This window comes from Melanostigma gelatinosum (genome assembly GCF_949748355.1).
Source record: "Melanostigma gelatinosum genome assembly, chromosome: 1".
NCBI lineage: Eukaryota > Metazoa > Chordata > Actinopteri > Perciformes > Zoarcidae > Melanostigma > Melanostigma gelatinosum.
In genome coordinates this window covers 9,628,221-9,648,915 of record NC_136634.1, presented here as the reverse complement: position 1 = coordinate 9,648,915, position 20,695 = coordinate 9,628,221, and the positions used below count along the sequence as shown (strand labels likewise).

At 43.4% G+C, this 20,695-nt stretch overlaps 2 protein-coding genes across 2 annotated transcripts; one reads left to right on the top strand and one right to left on the bottom strand.

The window, feature by feature from the left end:
- Nucleotides 1–2,088: 2,088 nt before the first annotated feature.
- Nucleotides 2,089–9,083, bottom strand: kcnc1b (potassium voltage-gated channel, Shaw-related subfamily, member 1b; the record flags this gene model as incomplete). Its single annotated transcript, XM_079274810.1, has 4 exons — nucleotides 2,089–2,228; nucleotides 3,306–3,479; nucleotides 4,111–5,026; nucleotides 8,517–9,083. The coding sequence occupies 4 exons, from the start codon at nucleotides 9,081–9,083 to the stop codon at nucleotides 2,089–2,091; spliced, it is 1,797 nt and encodes a 598-aa protein (XP_079130936.1).
- A 1,764-nt stretch (nucleotides 9,084–10,847) lies between these two features.
- Nucleotides 10,848–19,184, top strand: LOC306781808 (CD81 antigen-like). The gene is made up of 8 exons (XM_079274834.1): nucleotides 10,848–10,994; nucleotides 12,601–12,715; nucleotides 17,092–17,189; nucleotides 17,275–17,349; nucleotides 17,449–17,562; nucleotides 17,663–17,761; nucleotides 18,312–18,395; nucleotides 18,502–19,184. The coding sequence occupies exons 1-8, from the start codon at nucleotides 10,929–10,931 to the stop codon at nucleotides 18,565–18,567; spliced, it is 717 nt and encodes a 238-aa protein (XP_079130960.1). The 5' UTR covers nucleotides 10,848–10,928; the 3' UTR covers nucleotides 18,568–19,184.
- Nucleotides 19,185–20,695: the final 1,511 nt, after the last annotated feature.

Sequence of the window (20,695 nt, the reverse complement as noted above, 5' to 3'; positions counted from 1 at the left end):
TCGTTGTACAGGTTGATGTACAGTAGTTCGGTCATTGTCATGCGTTTGTATCATTTGCGTCATGCTCTTGCAGTCACTTGGGTTTGTTTTTTTGTTAAGCTCTCTTTGACCCGGACACAGGTAAAGGGTCAAACAGCACTTCGAAGCACGAGCTGTAAGCTAGAAGGAAAGGAAAGATGTATGTATGCATGTGCTGTTGAAGAAAAACGGAGTCTAAATGCTCATTGTGTATAAAATTTATTTCATGCAAGGACTTATATTTACATATTTTTATTTGAATACTTTTCTGTTGCATAAATGGAAAATACATGCATTTACCTTTCCCCAAGTAGACCCACATCCCATGCTGTGTCGTGTTGTACTTTGTATTTTTTTTGTTCACTTATTCACCTGCATCTGTCCACATCAAATCTTCACAAGTTTTTTTTTTTCTTAAATATATAACGTCCATTAATTACCACAATAGACATGACTTGAAATGTGAAACTCTGCTCATTGAGAATAAAAACAAAAGTTAGATGAGTTGCTATATCTTCTTCTAGAAATGAACATTTCTGATTGGTCAACACCAAATTTGTTACAGTGCCCTGAAAAACTGTGCATAATTATTGGCACAGCATCAACACACGTAACGGTGTTGATGTTTTAAATCTATAAACAGACGTACTGCCGAAGTCATCGTGACATCTCTGGATATATTTCGGCTCTGTAGAGTTGCCTGGTCCCCGTTAATAATTTGTGCTTTATCATACAAAAACAATTCTTAAGATGGGGACTATAAAGTCAGTATTTTCAGCTGTTATTTTGTTCCTTCTTGGAGCTGTGTATTAAATACTAGTGTGTGTTTGATGGTGTAACAATACTAACCAATTTACTGTGATTAAGGGTACGAGTGTTGTACAAAAGGTACAAGATGCACCTTATAAAATAAAGCTTTCGTTACACTGTTATGAGCATGGTAAAGTGTACTGATGCCACACTGGTAACACTGACTACGTCTCTTTTACTTTGCCTCACCAGGTATGAAGGCACCATTGTTTTATAATTCTTGAGTCTTGCCTTAATTTAGGCAGACTACAGATACTGTTTAAAAACTAATAACTACCATTAAATATATTTGTATAAAAACTATTTATGCTCATAACAGCATTAGTTGGCTTTATTACAAATTGTTCAAGTCAAATCACGCTCTTTTAGTTGGAGGCATCTCCAGTCAAATAAATACAAGAAAATAAATCTATGAATTTGGGGAAAGGCAAAGAATGGCGGCTACATAAAAATCTCTGCTGTGACTGAGTCTCTTGTAAAGCTGTCTCAAGCTTCTTCTTTTTTTTTCTTACAGGTACTGTGATACAGTTAGCTTCTTGTTGAACATAATTTTTCATGCAGTTCATGCAAATGAACAAAACAGTTTTAGTTCTGTTGACATTAAATGTATTCATCACTAGTATCATAGAAGTTGTCATCATCTCCATATTGCATTGGACATCATGAACATCATGTTCCTTTTTTTTTCTATTGGCCTCTCAGATAACATTGAGCCTCGTCTGGATTGCGCTTTCAGAATAACGTCTCTACTTTGCAACGTACAAAGCACTTAATTAAGTGGACTTTCCTTAACAGCTGGCAATGGCACCTTTTGGATATGTTTCAGAGCCTTCTATTGTTAATGTCCAGCATATCTTTTGCAGGGTTTACATCTTATGAAAGTTTCTTTCACAAAATTGTAAAAAGCAGATGAGATAAAAGTTATTGGCAGAAGAGTATGTGAGATCAAAAGCAACAGAGCAACAGGCAATGATGTAAACACAGGGAAAGAGTGGGGTTAGCCTGCGGTAGAAGTAGAACAGTGCTTTGTCCGCAACTGAGGTGACCCATGCAGAGTGGCATGTGCCGATGTTTTTTTCTAGCCTAGCATATGATGACACACCCAAGGAGAACACTTGGGAAAGCTTGAGTATTAGACACAGTTAAGATACAGTTTTTCCAGAAAAAAAATGAAATCAAAATGAAAAAAAAACAAGAGTGAAGGCAACAGGTACGTGTGGACTGGCCTTCCAATGGCATTGTGTCTGCTACTCAACCATGCTACATAATGGATGGGATGGGGGAATGTGAGTGCTGCATTAGACAAGGTGGGCTGCAGGGTAGGGCAGACACTGAGGACACTCCAGAGGCATCCCCGCTCATGCCAGACATGCTGTTAAGGCTCCAAGGCTTTTCATAACCTTCATTTGAAAAACAGAGAACGTTCTGAGTACACTGCAGCACTGAATCCATTACAAATGGTTTGGTTGTTCCTCACTGGTAATACTACACCTGTTGCTTTCTTGTTTTTGTCACCAAAGAAACAAGTCAACACAGACTCGAGACAGATTATTTTTCTCCATGCATTGAGTGCATCAGGAGTAGAACAGCATGCACCGGGTGGTACTGGAATGGTTTGGAGTATAACACTACAAAAGATTCGGAAAGGTCGGCACCTCAGGTCGGGAATGGATTCTCAGCTACAGGTAGAATTTCAAACTGTACGCCATTTACTGTTGCTGTGCTGGCTTGATCACAGACTAACGCGACTTTCTCAGAGAAATGTTTTGTAGATGAATACTAAATGAATAAAACAAACACAAAGGGTTTAACCCTGGTAATAACGTGTAAACATCTGTGAATTAGAATTTGGCTCTGAATAACACCAATGGCAATATTTGACATTAGCCTTCCTCCGTTTGTGTAGTGCTCCTTCACCATACTGATAGCACCCATCAGCAAGACACTTCATGCACCGTTATGGTCAAGGGCAATGTAATCCTCGTAAGTCAGCATCCTGCATGATATTTATCATTAAAACACATATACATACATGGTACACAGAGAGCACATCAGTACTTTCTTAGGCATGTAAGACAACACATTCTAGATCGTATAAATCTTGAAAATGACTTTCTTGCTCGTAAATAAATAGGGGTATTACATTATGCATGGTATCAAAAAATATATGAAGTAGATGTGGATCATTATCATTGACATGGTGGTGATTGTGCTTGGCCTTAACAGATGTTGGTGTGACTTGGTATATATACAATATATATTCAATTCCCAAAGGGAGGAATGAGGAGAAGCAGCTGCTGTGAGAGTGTGTAATTAGAGGTTTGTTGTTGTTGTTGTTGTGTGTGTATGTGTGTGTGTGTGCCTGTGAAAACTGAGACGTAACACTCAGTAAAGAGGGGGAAAAAGAGTGTGTCCTGTCTACGGTCTACAGGGTGTCGGTGTCTGAGGGGCCTGTGATTGGCTGTTACTGTACGTACCCCTCCTCACTCTGCCCCCTGTGTGGTTGGGGCGTTCAGAAGTGGTGACCAGGAAGCAGGGCCGCTCTCTCTCGCTTGGGCTGAAGCTTTCCTCCGGAGATATGGCCTGGTCTATATGAGGGCAATCTTCGTTGGCCAGCGCTGCGTTAGCTGCCTCACCGTTCAACTTGGAATCTTTTAAGAAAACAATTAAGAAAGAATCTTGTTAAATATACCAGCATTTTATAGAATTTGACTTCCACACTTTTAAATGACTGATGCTGTTAGAACCCAGATATCTGTAGCCAACAATGCTATTTGCACCCGACCTCTCACTCTTTATACTACTCCTAAATCTTTCGCCTTTCGGCTCGCTAATTATTGTTAAATTAAGTAGCATGTTCAACTTGGCCGGGTGTAAATAGCTGAATAACTGCTGAGTGACTATTATCATCTGGGTTTAAATAGACCACATCTACTTACACGTTCTTAACATTACAAATACATGGTGATTACACTCTCAGTTAGTCTTAAGAGAGAGGAGGCGTGAGTCACTGCATTAAGAAGTGCAAACTCATAAGCGAGATTACTCACGGTCTGCCTCAATCTCTCTGTTCTCCTAGCCAGAGTAGAAGATGCTTTTCATCACATATTTTATTGATTGTTTTCGGTGTGAAAATAATTTGTTTAATCTCGTGCCTGAATCATCAGCTGATTGTGTGAAGTGTGGGAACAGACAAACAATGGAAAAGCTGAATAGTGATGTGGCTGCTTCAGGGAGGACAGAGGCGTGATGAGACACCAGTATATCAGCTTTGTTTCTTACCTTGAAACTTCACCTCGAAAACGTCGTCATGGGGTATGGGGCTTGGCTGTTGGGAGCTGATGCTTGTCTTACAGAAGTTTGGAGAACCTGGTTGGGGTGCCCGCGGGATATACCTATTCTTTTTCTTTGGTAGTTTCTGTTTCGCCATAGCCAGAGAGTAATACATTCCAAAGTTGTTGACAATCACAGGGACGGGCATGGCGATGGTCAGCACACCTGCCAGGGCGCACAGGGCTCCGACCAGCATACCGGAGGTCGTCTTAGGGTACATGTCTCCGTAGCCGAGGGTGGTCATGGTCACCACAGCCCACCAGAATCCGATCGGGATGTTCTTGAATTGCGTGTGCTCACTGGCTCGAGGGTCGTTGGGGTTCGCTCCAATCCTCTCAGCGTAGTAGATCATAGTAGCAAAGATGAGGACACCGAGGGCGAGGAAGATGATGAGGAGCAGGAACTCGTTGGTGCTGGCCCTCAACGTGTGGCCCAGCACCCTCAGCCCCACGAAGTGACGGGTCAGCTTGAAGATACGCAGGATCCGCACGAAGCGGACAACTCGCAGGAAGCCCAGCACATCCTTGGCCGCCTTGGAGGAGAGCGCGCTGAGGCCGACCTCAAGGTAGAAGGGCAGGATGGCCACAAAGTCGATGATGTTCAGGGCGTTCCGAATGAAGTCACATTTATTGGGGCAGAAAGTTATTCGCATTAGAAATTCAAAAGTGAACCACACCACACAAACGCCCTCGATGTAGGTGAGGTAGAGCGCAGTCTCGGTCTCCTGGTAGGTGTGCACCACTGTGACGTTGTTCACCACCTCCACCTCGGTGCGGTTGATGATCGGGTTGAAGGCCTCGTGGGTCTCCAGACAGAAAGTGGTGATGGACACCAGAATAAAGAAGAGCGAGGCGAGAGCCACCCACTGAGCGGGGGAGTACATATAGGGTGCAGAAGGAAGGGAGAGAGAAGGGAGAGGGAAGCAGGACAGAGAGGAGCACAGTAAGTCATGCAATATAATCAAACTCAACACCCAGCAGCACACAATGCAATTCAATATATTATCAGAGACAGTGCCGTCTGGTTTGACAGTGACAGTGGCATTGGCACTCTCTCACTCCCCCTTCCTCTATCTCTGCTCTCTATGTGTCTTGATTCAGGAGTCTATCTCATGGTCAAGGCATTTTCAGGAGCATGCTACATTAGAACTACTTAGAGTCCGCAGCAGACAGGACATTCTCCCACATGGCTAAAATCAGCTGGGGTTCTTCCCTTCAGCACCACCGCTAGGTTTTCCCTACGTAAGGTCATACTATCCAGATGATCAACTCTCGGGAATCGTAGTGAGCGGAGAGGCTTGCTGAGCTGATGACAAACTTGTAGGAGAAACCTATATTTCCCTGAAAGGCAATCGTGTACTTTCGCCTTCATTATGTATTGATTAGATGATCACATTTCATCACATTTAAGCTGTGTCTAATGCATACTACATGGGCGTAACCGATACAGTATTCTCTCCTGGGTATTGATTGCAGCCCTGTCCTCGTGTCAGCCTGCTCTGATCATCCTGTACTGGTTTGCAGTGTGTGTTCGCTGTAGTTGAAATGGACAAAACACTGCTTTATCTTCATGGGAGTGGGACGTCAATAGATCAGAATTTCTGGACAAAGATTCAGACAGGAAGAGCAGATATACTGAATCATCCGATGAATCACAAACAATTGGATCAATAGCAGTGTGTTCGTGCACGACGACGTCGTTATAAGAGTAAGTGAGGCTCGTTAGTGCTGCATAGACTAATGCGCGGCCTTGTTAAGTAGCTGGGAGGAGTAGTGAACAGCTTCAGGGAGGAGGTTAGTTGGAGGTGGACGTGTCTGGGTATGAGGACGTCTTACATATATATAGTCCGCTGCACAAAGAAGAGACAGCCTCTTAATCAGTTCCATTCGCTGTGCGTCTCTAGGGCAGGCACGCAGCACGAGATGGAAAACAGGCCCTCATCATGACATCTCATCACTGGCAATTCATCGCATTGTGCTGAGGAAATCACATGAATGTCTGCTTCCCATCCACGTTAGTACGACGGTCCGGAGGGAAACTGTGTGTTAGCAGAGACAACAGCACTGCTGACTGCTGTTCAGTCCTCTTTGTTCAGGGAGACGGCTCACGCTGAGCAAAGAAGACACACACCAGCTTTAATGAAGATGGAGACGACTTGCCATTTACAGTATGTGGCATGTGAATTGCTCTGTAAGTTTTTTAACTCTTTAAATTCAACGCGTACATTTTAACTCAATCAGATACAAAATTACTTAGAAATGAGCCGTTGTCAAGCTAATAGTGTCCAGCGTTTGTTGGTAAAGAGATTGTGTGTGAGTTTTTAAGGCAATATGTGGTGTTGTGTTGGATTGCATAATATTGTTTTGTCCACCCCCTCTACAGTATGCACTGTGCAAAGTACACCCAAGAATATAATACAAGTCAACCACACTGAAAATACGACCTCAAAAAATAACAGATTGGAATCAAAGGCTTGAATACCAACTAGCAAAGCGGGCAACTTCCCATCAGGAGCCTAAAGAGCCACAGATTTACTGTCTGCTGCTTTGTGCTTATTTAATTAATTGCAGATTTGTTTGAGAGCGTCTTGACTATACATGGTATATACTCCTGAATAAATTTAACCAATTACCTCAACCTGTGGGGCCATCCTAGTGAGTAACCAATACTTCACAGATGCAGTAAGAACAGATATTTTAGTTTTTTTTTTGACACTGGATTTGAAACAAGTAGTCAATTGAATAGTTGAACAGAAAATTAATCTACAACAATTTTGATAATCTAGTTATCGTTAAGGTAATTTATTTTGAGCACAAATGTATCAAAATGAACTGTCTCTGCCTCCTAAATTGAGGATGATTGCTTTCCTTTCTTCTCTCATGTCAACATTGGTTGAAGAAAGTTGTGATGGGCATGTTTCAATATTTCATTATTCAATTAATTGAGAAAATAATTGTCATATATGTGTTTGATTAAAATAATCCTAACTGACAGGTGCGCTTGTTATTTTGTCCAGCCATCAGTTATCAAATGGAGTTGGGGAATAAAGCATCCCCATTACTGCCAGCACACTTCAGTGTGATAAAAGCCACGTTGATGCCTCCTGATGCACCGGCTTGCTCAGACCTCTGAACATCCCACCCTGCAGACCGTTACACAAACGCTGCATCGTATTAGAACTCCTCTCACAGTAGATGATGTGTCTTTGTGACAGTTGGGAACAGTGTGGCTTGGAGGGAGGGTGACAGGCGAAGATTGTTTGCGCCTTGTGTTGGCCAATTCTCACTGTTACTGGCAAATCACAGGCCTGCAGTGATATGCAGCGACAATAGTTTCCCACTGACGTATCCGCTGTGAATAGAGACTGTAATTAATTTTGAGGCTCACTTCTAATTAATCTTCTTGCCGTTTTTAGTGGAGCTCTGTCAATCTTCGCTCCCAGCTTTGTCTTTCTCAATCTTAAATGTGGGACACATCCTCGTCGTTTTCCGCTTTGGGAAATGCCCCTGCATGCAGAGGGTGGAATTTGAAAGGAGACTGTGTGTGTGTGTGTGTGTGTGTGTGTGTGTGTGTGTGTGTGTGTGTGTGTGTGTGTGTGTGTGTGTGTGTGTGTGTGTGTGTGTGTGTGTGTTTGGTAAAACCACTTCCGGTGATGCTTGCTGTAAGAGCGAGAACATGTCAATACAGTTTACACTTGCTGGATGGGGCCTGGTAACTAATTACACCAATCAGTGCTGCAGCTGTTAAACCAGTGGGCTGCACAGCGGTCGTTCTAGGGGGCTGTGGTAAAACAAAACAAATCGGAAGGTGTAAAGTCATTTCATTGTCACCATCAAGAGGCATAACGCCCAGATGGAAAAATGCCCACAACAAAAAATGTCACCTCGAACAGCAACCCAATTCTTGTCTGGAGGTCTGCCACTGAAATCCTGGTGGTGCCAAAGATCTGGTTTCCTAACGTATAAATATCAATCCAGAGACCGGTGAGAGTCACAACCACCCTTTATCTTCTCCTGCGAGATGGAGCAGGGTGGGAGTGATCGTTTGCATGTAAACGATTCCGCCACTTCTTATCTGTACAGTCACATCCCTGCAGTGGCGACCCATGGGAGGGCAGTTTCAAGGTCATCAAAAGCTCCTTTACCTTCCAAGAGCCATCAATCATGTGTTACACCATCAAGCATGCAAAAACTAAACTCTTGTTCATGCAACTTTGACTGTTTCATACCAGAAGTTAAACACGTTGGTGTGTTTTACAGCTCAGAATGTGCCCGTGATAACTCAGGCCTCAGATCTTAAGTTCAATAAGAAGAACGAAACCATTGCAAGCATATTAAGAGTTAAAGGCAACTTACCCTTGCATATTTAGAGGAGTAAGGGTCCTCAAACAGAGCCCAAACATGTTTCTGCCACCGGCTCCACAAGCTTCCACTCCTGGCATCATGAGTGTCTCCCTGCGCCAGCCTCCTCGTCATCTCATCCACATCATCCTCGCCAGCGTGCTCCTGCTCGGGCTCCCCATCGTCGTTCCCCAGATCTAACAAGCCCCCCCCGCCGAAACTATCAAGGGCCTCCTCTGCCTCCCGGTGCTGGCGATAGGTCATCCAACAGCATGGCTCCACGTCTGTCTCATCGATGCCCCAGAAGGCCAGTTCCTCCTCGTAGAGAGGACCGCAGACATCGGCCGGGCAGTGCAGTTTGCCTGTCCTGTAGTAGTTAAGGATATGTGCAAACACGCCAGGGTGGCGGTCGAAGAAAAATTCCTCGATCTTGGCATCATAGTCAAAGTGGTTGGGTGCATCAGGCTCGGCCAACCAGGACAGGCGAGTGCCAGGTAGAGTGCGCAGGGTGCTGCGGTATGTCTGATGTCTGATCCCTCCCACGTTTATCACAATGCGATCCTTGTCGTCGCTCAGGCCCATTGCGTCCCTTAGGCATTTCTCCAAGAAGTTCCCTTCATCGCAAAGTTTAAGTCTCAGGCGACCCCGTGCAACCACGCACAGCAGTGATTACAGCGAGGAGAACAATTACATAAAGGAAGCAGCGCGCGGAACAACCTGTCGTTTCTCACAAAACTATGAAAGTAATGTGCTCGACGCGCATCAGGCTACACTCACTCTAAGCGCTGGAGGGGGGGGGGGGGGGGGGGGTTCGACAAGCACCTGTCGTGCAACTGGAGGATCGTAAACGTTTATAGCTGCCACACTCACTGGAGGGGATAAAAATCGAAATCCAAAATGATTGCAGCCAATGGCATCACATTAAGAATGGACGTCATATCGTCTGTAAATCCAAGATGTCGAGATAAAAAGGACAAACGCTGACAAATGTCCCTCCCGCCGGCAGACAACAAGTCCGGCTCATTGGACTCCCCAAGTTGCGGTAATTGATCAGATTGATCCTGAGCAGGTTTGTGACTTTCACAGCAAGGTGACTGCGGTGGTGCTGAGCGGACAGCGCCTGTCCGCCAGCGCCTGATGGAGGCTCGGCGCTGCTTCCAGTCTGCCTACAGACTCACCTCCTTCACACCGACGCGCTCAGCCCGCTCCCTCTTCTGCGCCTAACGACACACGGCAGCTCTTTGTCTCTGCACAGAGATGCTCTCCTGCTCAGGAACTTTACCTCGCCTTCACGCGTCGCTGGGTCGAAAACACCCGGTCTATTTGAAAGGGAGGGGAAATAGTGTTGTCTCTGCTGCGTGGTTGAACAAAACCAAGAGAATCGGAGATGAGAAGGCGTCAAACCCGCCCCCAAAGAAACGCCCAAACTGCCTGTTATTCACACCGTGCCCAGCTCTCCTCTCAGATCAGATGGAGCATGCCCAGTGGACTCTGCATTTGTAAGAACACGCTGTCAAGTTCTGCAATTAAAAACTGTTGAAATTGTCATCGCTGCCCAATTTTTCTCACTTAACGTCGTCACTCGGAGGGTTATTGGTCAGCGGCTGTGACTGTCAGGGGGGAGGGGGGGACTTGTCGTCTTCATGCACAGCTGGCTATAGAAGGTGTGACCCTGGAGCCATGCACGCGCACATCCGCCCATACCATCAAAGAGTCTGATCGTGTGCCTTCTCTATAGCTCAGTGATTTACGGATGTGAGAGTCAGTTAGTTAGTTGTGGATAGTCTGCACTATAATTAGCCCCCACCTGTGTGTGGTGTGCCACCAGGGGGCGTCATTGCTCACTGCAAAGACGTGCAATTTATTTTGTCTCCTTTATTTATGTCTGTTAATTATCGCGATATCTTAAATGATTGTCAACAGATTCAAAATAGGCATGTGAAAAAAATGGTCCATTGTTTGTGGTGCGGATTATTATTTCCTCATTGCTGAATTACAACAAATTAAACAATTTCATAAACATGCTTTTTTATGATTAAAATATTGGAAAGTGTAGGTCTACGTCCTTCCTTTCTGTCTTTCTACTTCTTGTCCTCGGGAAAGAAACGAGGATTTCTGTGCTCCACTTCATCTGACTAGAACCCATTTTTGAACTGGCAGAGGAACAAATAGTGCTCTTTATGTTCGCTCTTGCGGATGGGGAGCTTGTTGTTCCCTCAGCCTTCTCCTCCTCCTGTCCGCTTCACGTGGTGGGCAGTTCTCCGTCTCGGTTTTCACTCTTGATTATAAAGGAGGAGTTTGCAGCATCGAGGCGCTTATACTCCAACTGGCCTGAATAAACTCTGGCTGTGTGAACCGGGACAGTAGGCTGACCTCACTAGCTTTTGATTTGGGCAAAAGGACGAGCTGATAAAAAAAACTGGCAACATGGTTTTGGCGGGCTGCACGAAATGCATAAAATATATGTTATTTCTCTTTAATTTTATTTTCTGGGTGAGTTGAACATATTTTACTCGGAAATAGATTTTGACTTTGCGCCTTTGATGTTTGATTAACTTCTGCTTTTAAAAACAACTGCTTTTTCCTCTTCTTGTTGATTGATTAAGCGGCTGCACGTTTAGGCCACACGTCTGTGTAGCTCAAGGCTTAAAGTTAATAGATTACAAGTCCTGGACAGAGTTTCCCGCCCTGCTGTGGACTATTCATTATGCTGCTGTGTCTTTGAGAGGACAGCAGCATCAGTAGAAGAGGCAGAGCGCACTAAACCTTGTCCAGGAGTTGAAATGCTCTTCATCAACAGCTACTTTCTGCATGGCTCTGAGGAGCACTTCACACTGGGTGGGCTTCAGTCCTCTCACAGGGGTTAATACAGGTTTTCTCTCACATTTCCGCTGTTTTAGATCAAAAATTTCATTGATTCAACTCCTGTTCATAATATTCAAGTACTACTCCAGACCGGAAGGTCTGATTTCTGAAGTTGTTTCTGGTGTAAAAGTGAACCAAATTTCTGTCATTGTTGGATGGTTTCTTATTATTTCAAGGAGTCTGGTTCCCCCCAGATTAAACACACATAAAGAGGTAGACTGAACAGGGGTAATGGGCTTACTGGGGGAGGGGAGAGCTGTTTTCCCTGTTACATTTCCTTTGTTCCTACCTGCACCAGACTCCTTTGAACCTCTGAGGAGCTCAGGAAACACCTCATTTATTGTACATTCACCCTTCATGTTTTCTGAAAAGTTGTTTCAGTAATAAGAGCCACCATGCTGTTTACATTTTACACTTTCGTACATCGCGTCAGACGTCCTGCAGATGTGCCATCCACTTAATTTGTTCACTCTTGGCCTTGCACAGTCAGAATTGGTCACTGCTTGTTTGGGAATTTCCATTTGAGTTTCTCTCCACAGTCATCTTTTTTTAGATAAGCCAGCACATCCTGGACACGTCGCACTTGATGGAGTGTTTCCTCTGTTGGTGTTGTCATTGTAAAGTCCTCTCTTCCTCGTTTTGCTATTTTTCATGGAGAGGATTTAGTTTCCTGTTTCTTGGAGAACAACAGAGTGCATGGCACTAAATGTGCAGATATCCTGAAATAAACAGTGGCATAAAGAAAAAGAGCGTCAGCATGTGAACAATAAATTGCACTGATCCGTGAGTGTAGTTTACGCTCCATCAGCTTTCACATGATACCACTTTTATCAGGATACACAGAATAGAGGAGAGGTCAAGGGCGATAAAGTTGAATAACAAAGTTCTTGAGTTGGCTTTTAAACAATGTAGGGAGGACGTGGTCTGTGCCGTAGGTCACTGAGCTGTCAGGATGTCCTTTCGTCACTTCCCTGAAAGGACAGTGGACAGTTCACAGCCTCACGGCAGAGCTAAACACACAGAGAAACATTCGCCGAAAGGTTTTGAAACTGATTTGATCTTTGGAGAGTCAGGCTTTGTGAACTCTCTCTTGAATGATAGGATGTTTTAATATTGATGGTAACATCTCTCTGGAATGTCGAACATTTAAAAAAAGCTCTGATCCTCCCAGAGGTTTCACCAAAGTAAAGAAAATGAAAGGAAATAATGAAAACCATTTTCTCTTTGGGGACAGCTGGCCGGAGGTGTGATCTTAGGAGTGGCCCTGTGGCTCCGCCATGACAGTCAAACCAGCAAACTCCTCATACTCCAGTTTGAAGACCACCAGGCACCAGGCACCTTCTACACCAGTGAGTATACTCCATCAACAGAAGAGCTTCGCCATCACGTCATACACTGTTTGAAAGTGGACTTGGAAAGTAGTTTTTCCACATTTTTTAACGTTGGGAAAGCTGTTATCATTTCATTCATCAGTGCTAAATGTACACTGAGTGTAGCAGCCTCAGAGTGGACAAAATAACAAGGACATCTTACAATATAATACAGTCAACGACTACGACACAACAAATGATGGGCTCCAGAATTAACCATCAATGCCAACCCAACAGAGAATATAGTCTTCACAAAATAAACATTTATTTCAGGGCTACTATACCAATTTGTTCTTGATAATCGATTCACTTCCTGTAAGTTGCTTGGTCATCATTGCTTCCCTCCTATTTCTATAGTCTTCCTCTCGTACTCCTTATCCTCATTCATCGTTTTCCACTTGACAGGAAGCTCACTGTTAACAGAGTGATGCAATGTAACTATTTGACAGAAATACCTGTCTTTCACACTCAGCTAGACCCATGAGGGGCTATAAATAGTAGGAGTGGTGTGACCCCTGAGCAAAGACCAGGAAACAGGACCTGCGTATATCCGCAGCGTGACAGGCAGCGTATTCCCTCCAGTGTGTTTACCTGGCCGTCTCTCGAACGCTAATGACCACACGCTGAAGGTGATGTTTCTCTAACTCAAGACGTGTTTATGACTTCAGCCTCGAGGTTCTTTCAAGAGAGAGGCCAGATACCTCGGACAGATTTTGAGACACATGTGGACTCTGAGCATGGTGCACAAATAAAGCCATCATGTGCCTTCTGTCGCTCGCACTTTAAAGTGTTTGATCCTCAGGAATAGTCTGGAGCTTTGTATTCATGCAGTCCATCATGGCCTCTGGATGTCTTTGTAAAAGTTTTCCAAAGAATCAGGAACATGTGCCTGAGGTCTTTCACACTAACACGAACTACAGTCTTAAATCATGTCTGTTTCCCTGTTCTCAGCAATCCACAGATTGGCCCTGAAGCCTGCAATACATGATATGATTTAAACATTTCAAAGGTTAGTTCTTGGTTAGTTGTGGTGGTGAACTCCAGTGAGCCCATTAATTCACATTTGGGCTCCTGCTGCTGACCCATACTTACCCCTCAGTAAGTATACAGAGTGAATGCGAGCCCGTGCTTTTTATAGAGCCAAAGGCACACTCGTGATTTTAAAGGCAGGGCGGCAAGCGAGGCCCACCCTAGCAAGATCAAGGGAGCGTTTCTTTTCTTTATGTGACCCTCCCTTGAACATACGCCCTTGCATAATTCAAATAACCTCGTACATCTGCACATTACCCTTCAAATTAGAGTTTGGAGTGGATGTTTTTAGCATGTTGGCGCACCAACGTGGTATTTATGTCAGGCTGAGAATACACATTTCTCCTTCCTCTCAACCGGTGCCTGAAATCATAATTGGTGGCAGTTGTATGTAGTCTGGTGTGGTTCGGGCTCCAGCCTGCTGTGGGAGACACCCTACAGATGCTTCAGTTGCTTTGCCCAGTATGTATCATGCAGAAACCTCAGCCTGAATAACTGTTCTGCATTATTTCATAACTAAAATAAATAAAGAAGACGGTTGCATTGTGCAGGCTGTGAAGGAGGGATTTCATATACAATTGTGTCTATCAATGTACACAAAGACTATTCCCCTGAAGCCTCACAGCTGTTGATACTTTAACTGTTTTGTCGAACAGGAAAGGGCAATAAACAAAGACCTTTTGCGTTTTAAAGTCGTATTCATTGCAACTCTGTTTGCTCCGAGTCTCAGTAATAATGCTGTTTCTCAAAGTTCAAACCAGAGACGTACACAGGGGATACAGTAGCTCTGATTCTCTCTCACTTCAACGGAAAATCAAACTGCTTTCCCTTTCTGCACGTCAACTGACAATTCAACCAATTTCTACTCCCTGGTGAATAAAAAATGAAACTAATAGATATCGCCACTGAACTTCCCCACTTGATTACCTACATTAAGGCACACATGTTTTCTTTAAGTCTGAAGTTTTGTGTTTATGAAGTGGAGATTTCTGGCTCAGACTCATTTACAGAAAACAACCTTTACATACACGCTGCATGTGAAAGAAATAACCAACAGATAAGTTATCTGAGCTTTTCTGCTCAAATAGGCAATGAGGCATTATGGAGCGCTAACTTTTGGTGGATTTTGGAGAAATCTAAAGATGCAAATCGTCAAAGTGGTAAATTTAAACACCTGAATGTGTATTTGGGATCTTTTCTTTCCACAAGTCTGAAAGAACACATGTTATGGAAAGTAAATAGCACAAAATTGACTGTATCTCAATCTCACCTCAACTGATATTTAAAGGAACAGTTCAACAAATGATATGTATAATGTATATATATATATATGAATATGGATATTCCCTGCAGGAGGTCAGCTGTAAAATACACAATTCCTGTCTGCTCTGCCTCTTCTGTTCCAACTCTTTCTGTTAACAAGATGACAGGAGGAAATGTTTATATAGAGCCTTTTTAATAATTAATCCTCTTCTCATCATTTATCCATTGAGTCACAGTACGACTGGATTCATCTCAGTTTATTGATGTCATGCTCCGACCGTGTGAACATGACTTCACAGCTCTGTGTTCAATATTGCGAGATGAGAAAAGTCCAAGTGGGGCTTTTAGTTGGTCTTCACCTCCCCCTCTGGAGATAACACTGGGATACAAGAAATAAATGAACTTCCCTGGTGGTATGAAATTGCCTGTCTCCTTTAAAGTCTCAACAGCCTTCAAACCTCAAAGGGTGTTGTCATAGTAATGGAAGGCGGTGGAAATAATGCCTGCTTTGCCGCATTGCCGGGTTACTGGCCCTGTTTCTCACTGCAACAAAAACCTGAAAGAGCAAGGGGGGGGGGGGGGGGGGCATTGAGCTGAAACAGAGACAGAGTGTAGATGTGAGGACTATGCGTGGCATGTAAGGTACAGTGTGAGGTGTTTGAGACAGCTGTTTTTTAGATCGCACCATCAGGCTAGATGTTAAAGCCTGTCTGTGTTTTATTTGTGTGTGTGGAAGAATAGAAAAAAACTCCTACTGTCCTCCTAAAAGCAGTGGTGTAGCGTTGCACTGCTTTAAATACTGTCAGGTGGTTCATTTCAGCGGTTCAGACCCGACAGGTTGGCAATGAAAGTGCTGCGACACAAATGTTTTCTCGAATATTTGTTTTTTCCGTGACACATTTGATAATTTTCCCTTTTCTTGATTATTTTTAATTAAATCATTTCAGGGAAGAGAGGAAATCTCTTTTTGGTGGAATTGCTAACAATCTTGGCTACGTCTGAAACATGACAAGGCTTTTTTGGACAGGACAAATCTTTAATAATGTATCATGTAATTGTTTTCTATAAACTAATAATGCGTTGTATTATGTAAAAAGCCTAATCTCAAGAATAAGTCACTCCCTGTAATCACTCTGATAGAAAGATAAAGGACCCGATTGAAGGAATTAGTATCTTGGCCTGCTAATATAGCATCCACATTTATTGCTGAAAATTTAGTTTTAAAACAATTTAGGAGCTGTTTCAATATTTTCACATGGTCTCAATCAGCACAGAGTGCAAAAAGGCGAGAAAGTGCTCAGAAAAAATAGATAGTAATGAATGCCTTCAAATCACCAAGTACTTTTAATTAAACTCACCATACCGACAGTACAATAGATATTTGTTTTCACCTTTGTGTGCTGAACGTTGTCCTTTGAGCTACGTTAAACATAAGCCAGACCTCTGCTGTAATCGGAGCTTTATTGCTATTCATTTACGTTTTCCTGCAGCAGGGCTACCTGTTGCACGCCAATTCATCACTGTGGAAAATGGTCAAGTATATATATATATTTACATATATATATATACTTTTTAAAAGGTTAATACATTGCTCAAGCTCTCAGTAGATTTGTCTTTGTTGGACTCCTCTTTACATCAGTTTAATTACACAAAGATGTGTGTATATATATGGGTGTGTGTCTGTGTGTTCACATGTTTCCCTCTGTTTCTCGGGGAAGGGTAATGCTCGGGGTCAGGGCAGAGGGGGTGTTGTGGGGGGTTGGGGGTGCCTGGAAGCTATTTCCTGGCCTGACAGCTGAACAGAGTCAGCTCTGACTGCCTCTCGCTCTCAGGATCTGGGGGCTGTTTATCTCCAGGATGTCAATAATGTCATGTCATCCTACAGGGAAGGCGAGAGAAACATGCAGGCAGTCCATTACAACATGTGGATCAATGAATCAACACACTGCTCTGACACTGCTGCCCCCTAGTGGTGCTCAGGACACAACGCCGCCATGTTGAACTACTTGTCTTTGAATTCTCATGTGTGATTGACAGATTCCTGTTTGTCTCCGTGTTTACAGGTGTGTACATACTGATAGCTGTCGGGGCTGTGATGATGCTTGTGGGCTTCCTCGGTTGTTACGGTGCCATTCAAGAGTCTCAGTGCCTGTTGGGAACAGTGAGTCTCTTCTCTTTGAGTTAATTCATTTACGATCATTTGAGTCTGAATACATGAATCGTTCTTCCTTATTTTCTTTCTTCAGTTCTTCTTCTTCTTGGTGATCCTCTTTGCTTGTGAAGTGGCCGCAGCAATGTGGGGTTTCATGAACAGGGACAGAGTAAGCAACGCAAACACAAGCCTGCTACTGAATATTTGATGTGTACATTCATTTCCACCTCTGCTCCAGTAAACCTGCTCTGTTGTCTCTGAAACACAGATTTCCAAAGAACTGATCAACTTCTACGACTCCGCCTACATCAAAGCTGTGGACGTCTCAGGGTCTCCCAGCAAAGACTCTGCCATCAAGGTGCTGGATGCTTTCCACACTACGGTACGTCATGATCACTCAATATATGTATGAGCGATACAAATCTATTTGATCGTGTATGTTGTAGAGTGAGTGACCTCTTGTTTCTTTGTGTCCCCTTCAGCTCGACTGCTGTGGAAAAGGAGACGACACCGCTCTCTTCAAGCAGGTCGCCAGCACCTTGTGTCCCAGAAAGTCTCCAGTCGATTTTCTGGAATCTCAGGTATACATTCTTACTAAAACTCACAATGAACACAATACCTGGGAGAGAAATGTTCTTCATTGGAAATAGTCTGCCATCCTTAGAATACAGTGGTGAAGTTGCAGAATAGACATGAAATATGATTTATGTACGTATCATTTATTAGCATCTTTAGAAAGAGGGACAATTATACAATTCAGCTTTTATGAAATTTCAACTTGAACTCTGCAATCATTCTGCGGATTTATTGATCAGAACATCGAACCAAACGCTCAACGAATACAGCTGAACATGAAGCTGTAGTTTGATTAAACCAGCGTTGACGAGGTGTCAAAAAGGAATGGCCTGTTGAGACCCACTTTTAGTGTTGATTTTCTTCATAACTTTTGGGTTATGTGTTGTTAGTTGTCCAAAACTGTGCATTTGACACTCAAAACTGCAAAGGATGCACATATTATTAACAATCAGTAACACATAGTGACATTTGCATTCAAAGATGTTTGTGCGGTTTGAGGGGTGAAAACGTAATCACAGCGGCATGGTCAACGTCTGCACTTGTGCCTCCTTCCAGAGCTGTCACAGTAAAGTGATCGAGCTGTTCTCGGAGAAGCTCTACCTGATTGGTCTGGCTGCTTTAGTGGTTGCTGTCATCATGGTGAGTGAAAATGCAGATGGATATTTCACACGGCTGTAGTGTGATGTGGCTCAAGTCATGATAAAACGTATTGAATTAAGCCGCTCCGTCCTTTTTCCCCATTTAGATCTTCGAGATGATCTTCACCATGGTGCTCTGTTGTGGCATCCGTAACAGCCCTGGAGTATATTAGGAGACCAGCCAACAAACAACATCAACAAGACAAGATGGAGATCTTTCTTTTTACTCTAGATTAGAAAATGCAACTTGTTCTTGATATTGCTAATCCATAAACGCTCGTCGTTCGTACACAATGATTTAGACGTTCTTTATTTATCACTTCATATGAATCTTTTATACATGCGATATGTTGTGAAATATTTCTCTGAGGTCATAATGTTGTTTTTATGGATGTATAAATTGTATATATACTTGTCATGTGTTAATAACACTTAGGATAGTGCATTATATTCCCTGATTGATTGTTTGTGATGCATCTCGCTGCAGTGTTGGTGCTAAAATATAATTTAAGCAGCAGGGTGTCAGTGGTCTACGGTGATGTACTGTCTTACTCTAATGATCATCAGATGACGAGTTAGCCTGTGTGTTTGTTGGTCGACTGTGTCTCTTCTTTGTGCCTAATGGACCATCTTCATGCTCTCTTTCCTTTATTAACTCGTGAAACACCCATCCTTAAATATACAGGTATGTCTTCTTACTCAACCTGTTTTTTTTAGTTCAGTCAGAGAGGGATATTCACTCAATGAATTGAGAGAAGTCAGGAAAATAAAAGTATTTTGTGTATCCGAATGAGTTGGACTTTTTTGTTATTATTTCCTGCTGTTATTATTTCCTACCATCTCTTGACCTACGAGAATCATCCTGTGAGCCCCTGTAAGGGTCAAGACCCCCACTTTAGGAACCACTGCACTACACATGTTGTCTTTCTTTCGTTGACTGTGAGATTGTTTTAAATGTAGGACCTTGACACACAGACTGTATAACCTTTCTATTTGACAATACGCAATCTGTACGACAATCTGTCTTCCGCCTGACACTTGAACTTTCACTCAACAAGCCTAAAAGTATTTTTTCCCGTGAGTCACCACAGGGAGGCAGTGTGCTATCAACGCTCCTCTTGCTCAATCGCCACAATCTGTCCACCCTGCAGAACTTTGAACACAGTAAAAACTCATCTGACTTGTATTTCTGGCACTGTGCAGTGGACACACCCAGAACGCTCCGTGTTTGTTTCGCCAACAGGTTTAATTTCTCATCAGCGCACACGCTGATGTCATGATTTTTTGGAATCAAACCAAATTATTGATGAATGACGCAGTACCTAAAAAGTAGACATCCTCTTATTTTCTCTGTTTCTATGATATTCTTTCTCATGAGAAACACCTCTCGCCTCTCTGTAAAACGCATTGCAAGTCAACAGCAGCACAGAATCAAAAACCAACACCTTTCTAAAATATTTGAACTAATGTTAACATTATAACCTCAATGAAGACAAGTTATTGCAGGACAGCTAGATGTACTCATGTACCAAATGTCCCTGGTGATGCATAAGAGCAACGTCAAAATTTGAACATGAAGTTAATCTTATCCAAATATCAAGTTTGCATGTCAAAATGACTCATGAGGTTCTTTGCTCTTGAGCAAAGAAATTGCTGTTGAATGGAAAAGAGGTTGGAGGGCTGCGGGGTCCATGTCCAGGGCCAAGTGCCTGTTAATTTAATTTGAGACTTGCCTATATTATTATTTTAAATAAGTCTAGAATAATAGTTTATATGCTCATATGATTTGTGTGTAAATATGTAATGTGGAGAATTTGGGTCTGGTGAGGCAGTATTAGCGGGTGAGAGGAGAGCCAGGGCCCGCAAAGTGTGAGAGGCTCCACATCCAGGGGTGCGTGGACACTGGAGGACAGCCGACAGCGGGCACTCGGCCGTGGGCACCCCGCTGACCTCCCGCTGGCTAGCCGCGTGGCTATATCCCACACACCCTGTGCAGCCTCCAGCAAGCATCACTATGCCCTGCCCCCCCCCCCCCCCCCCCCCCCCCCCCCCACCGGAGAACCAGAGAGAGGTCGGCGGGTCCAAGGTCTTGTGGAGCGGCTTTACTCCGAAAACGTTCAAATACATTTTAAATTGGACATACATTTTCGTAAAACTACTAATATCAGAAGTGAATTCAATGATGAAATAGCAAATTAAAATTGTAAAATGTTCGGACCCGGTAGCCTACCTTCAGACTACGAGAACAAAAGCTCTCTTCCTCGGCCTGTTTACTTCGTGGCGCCGGTTAGCATTAAAATG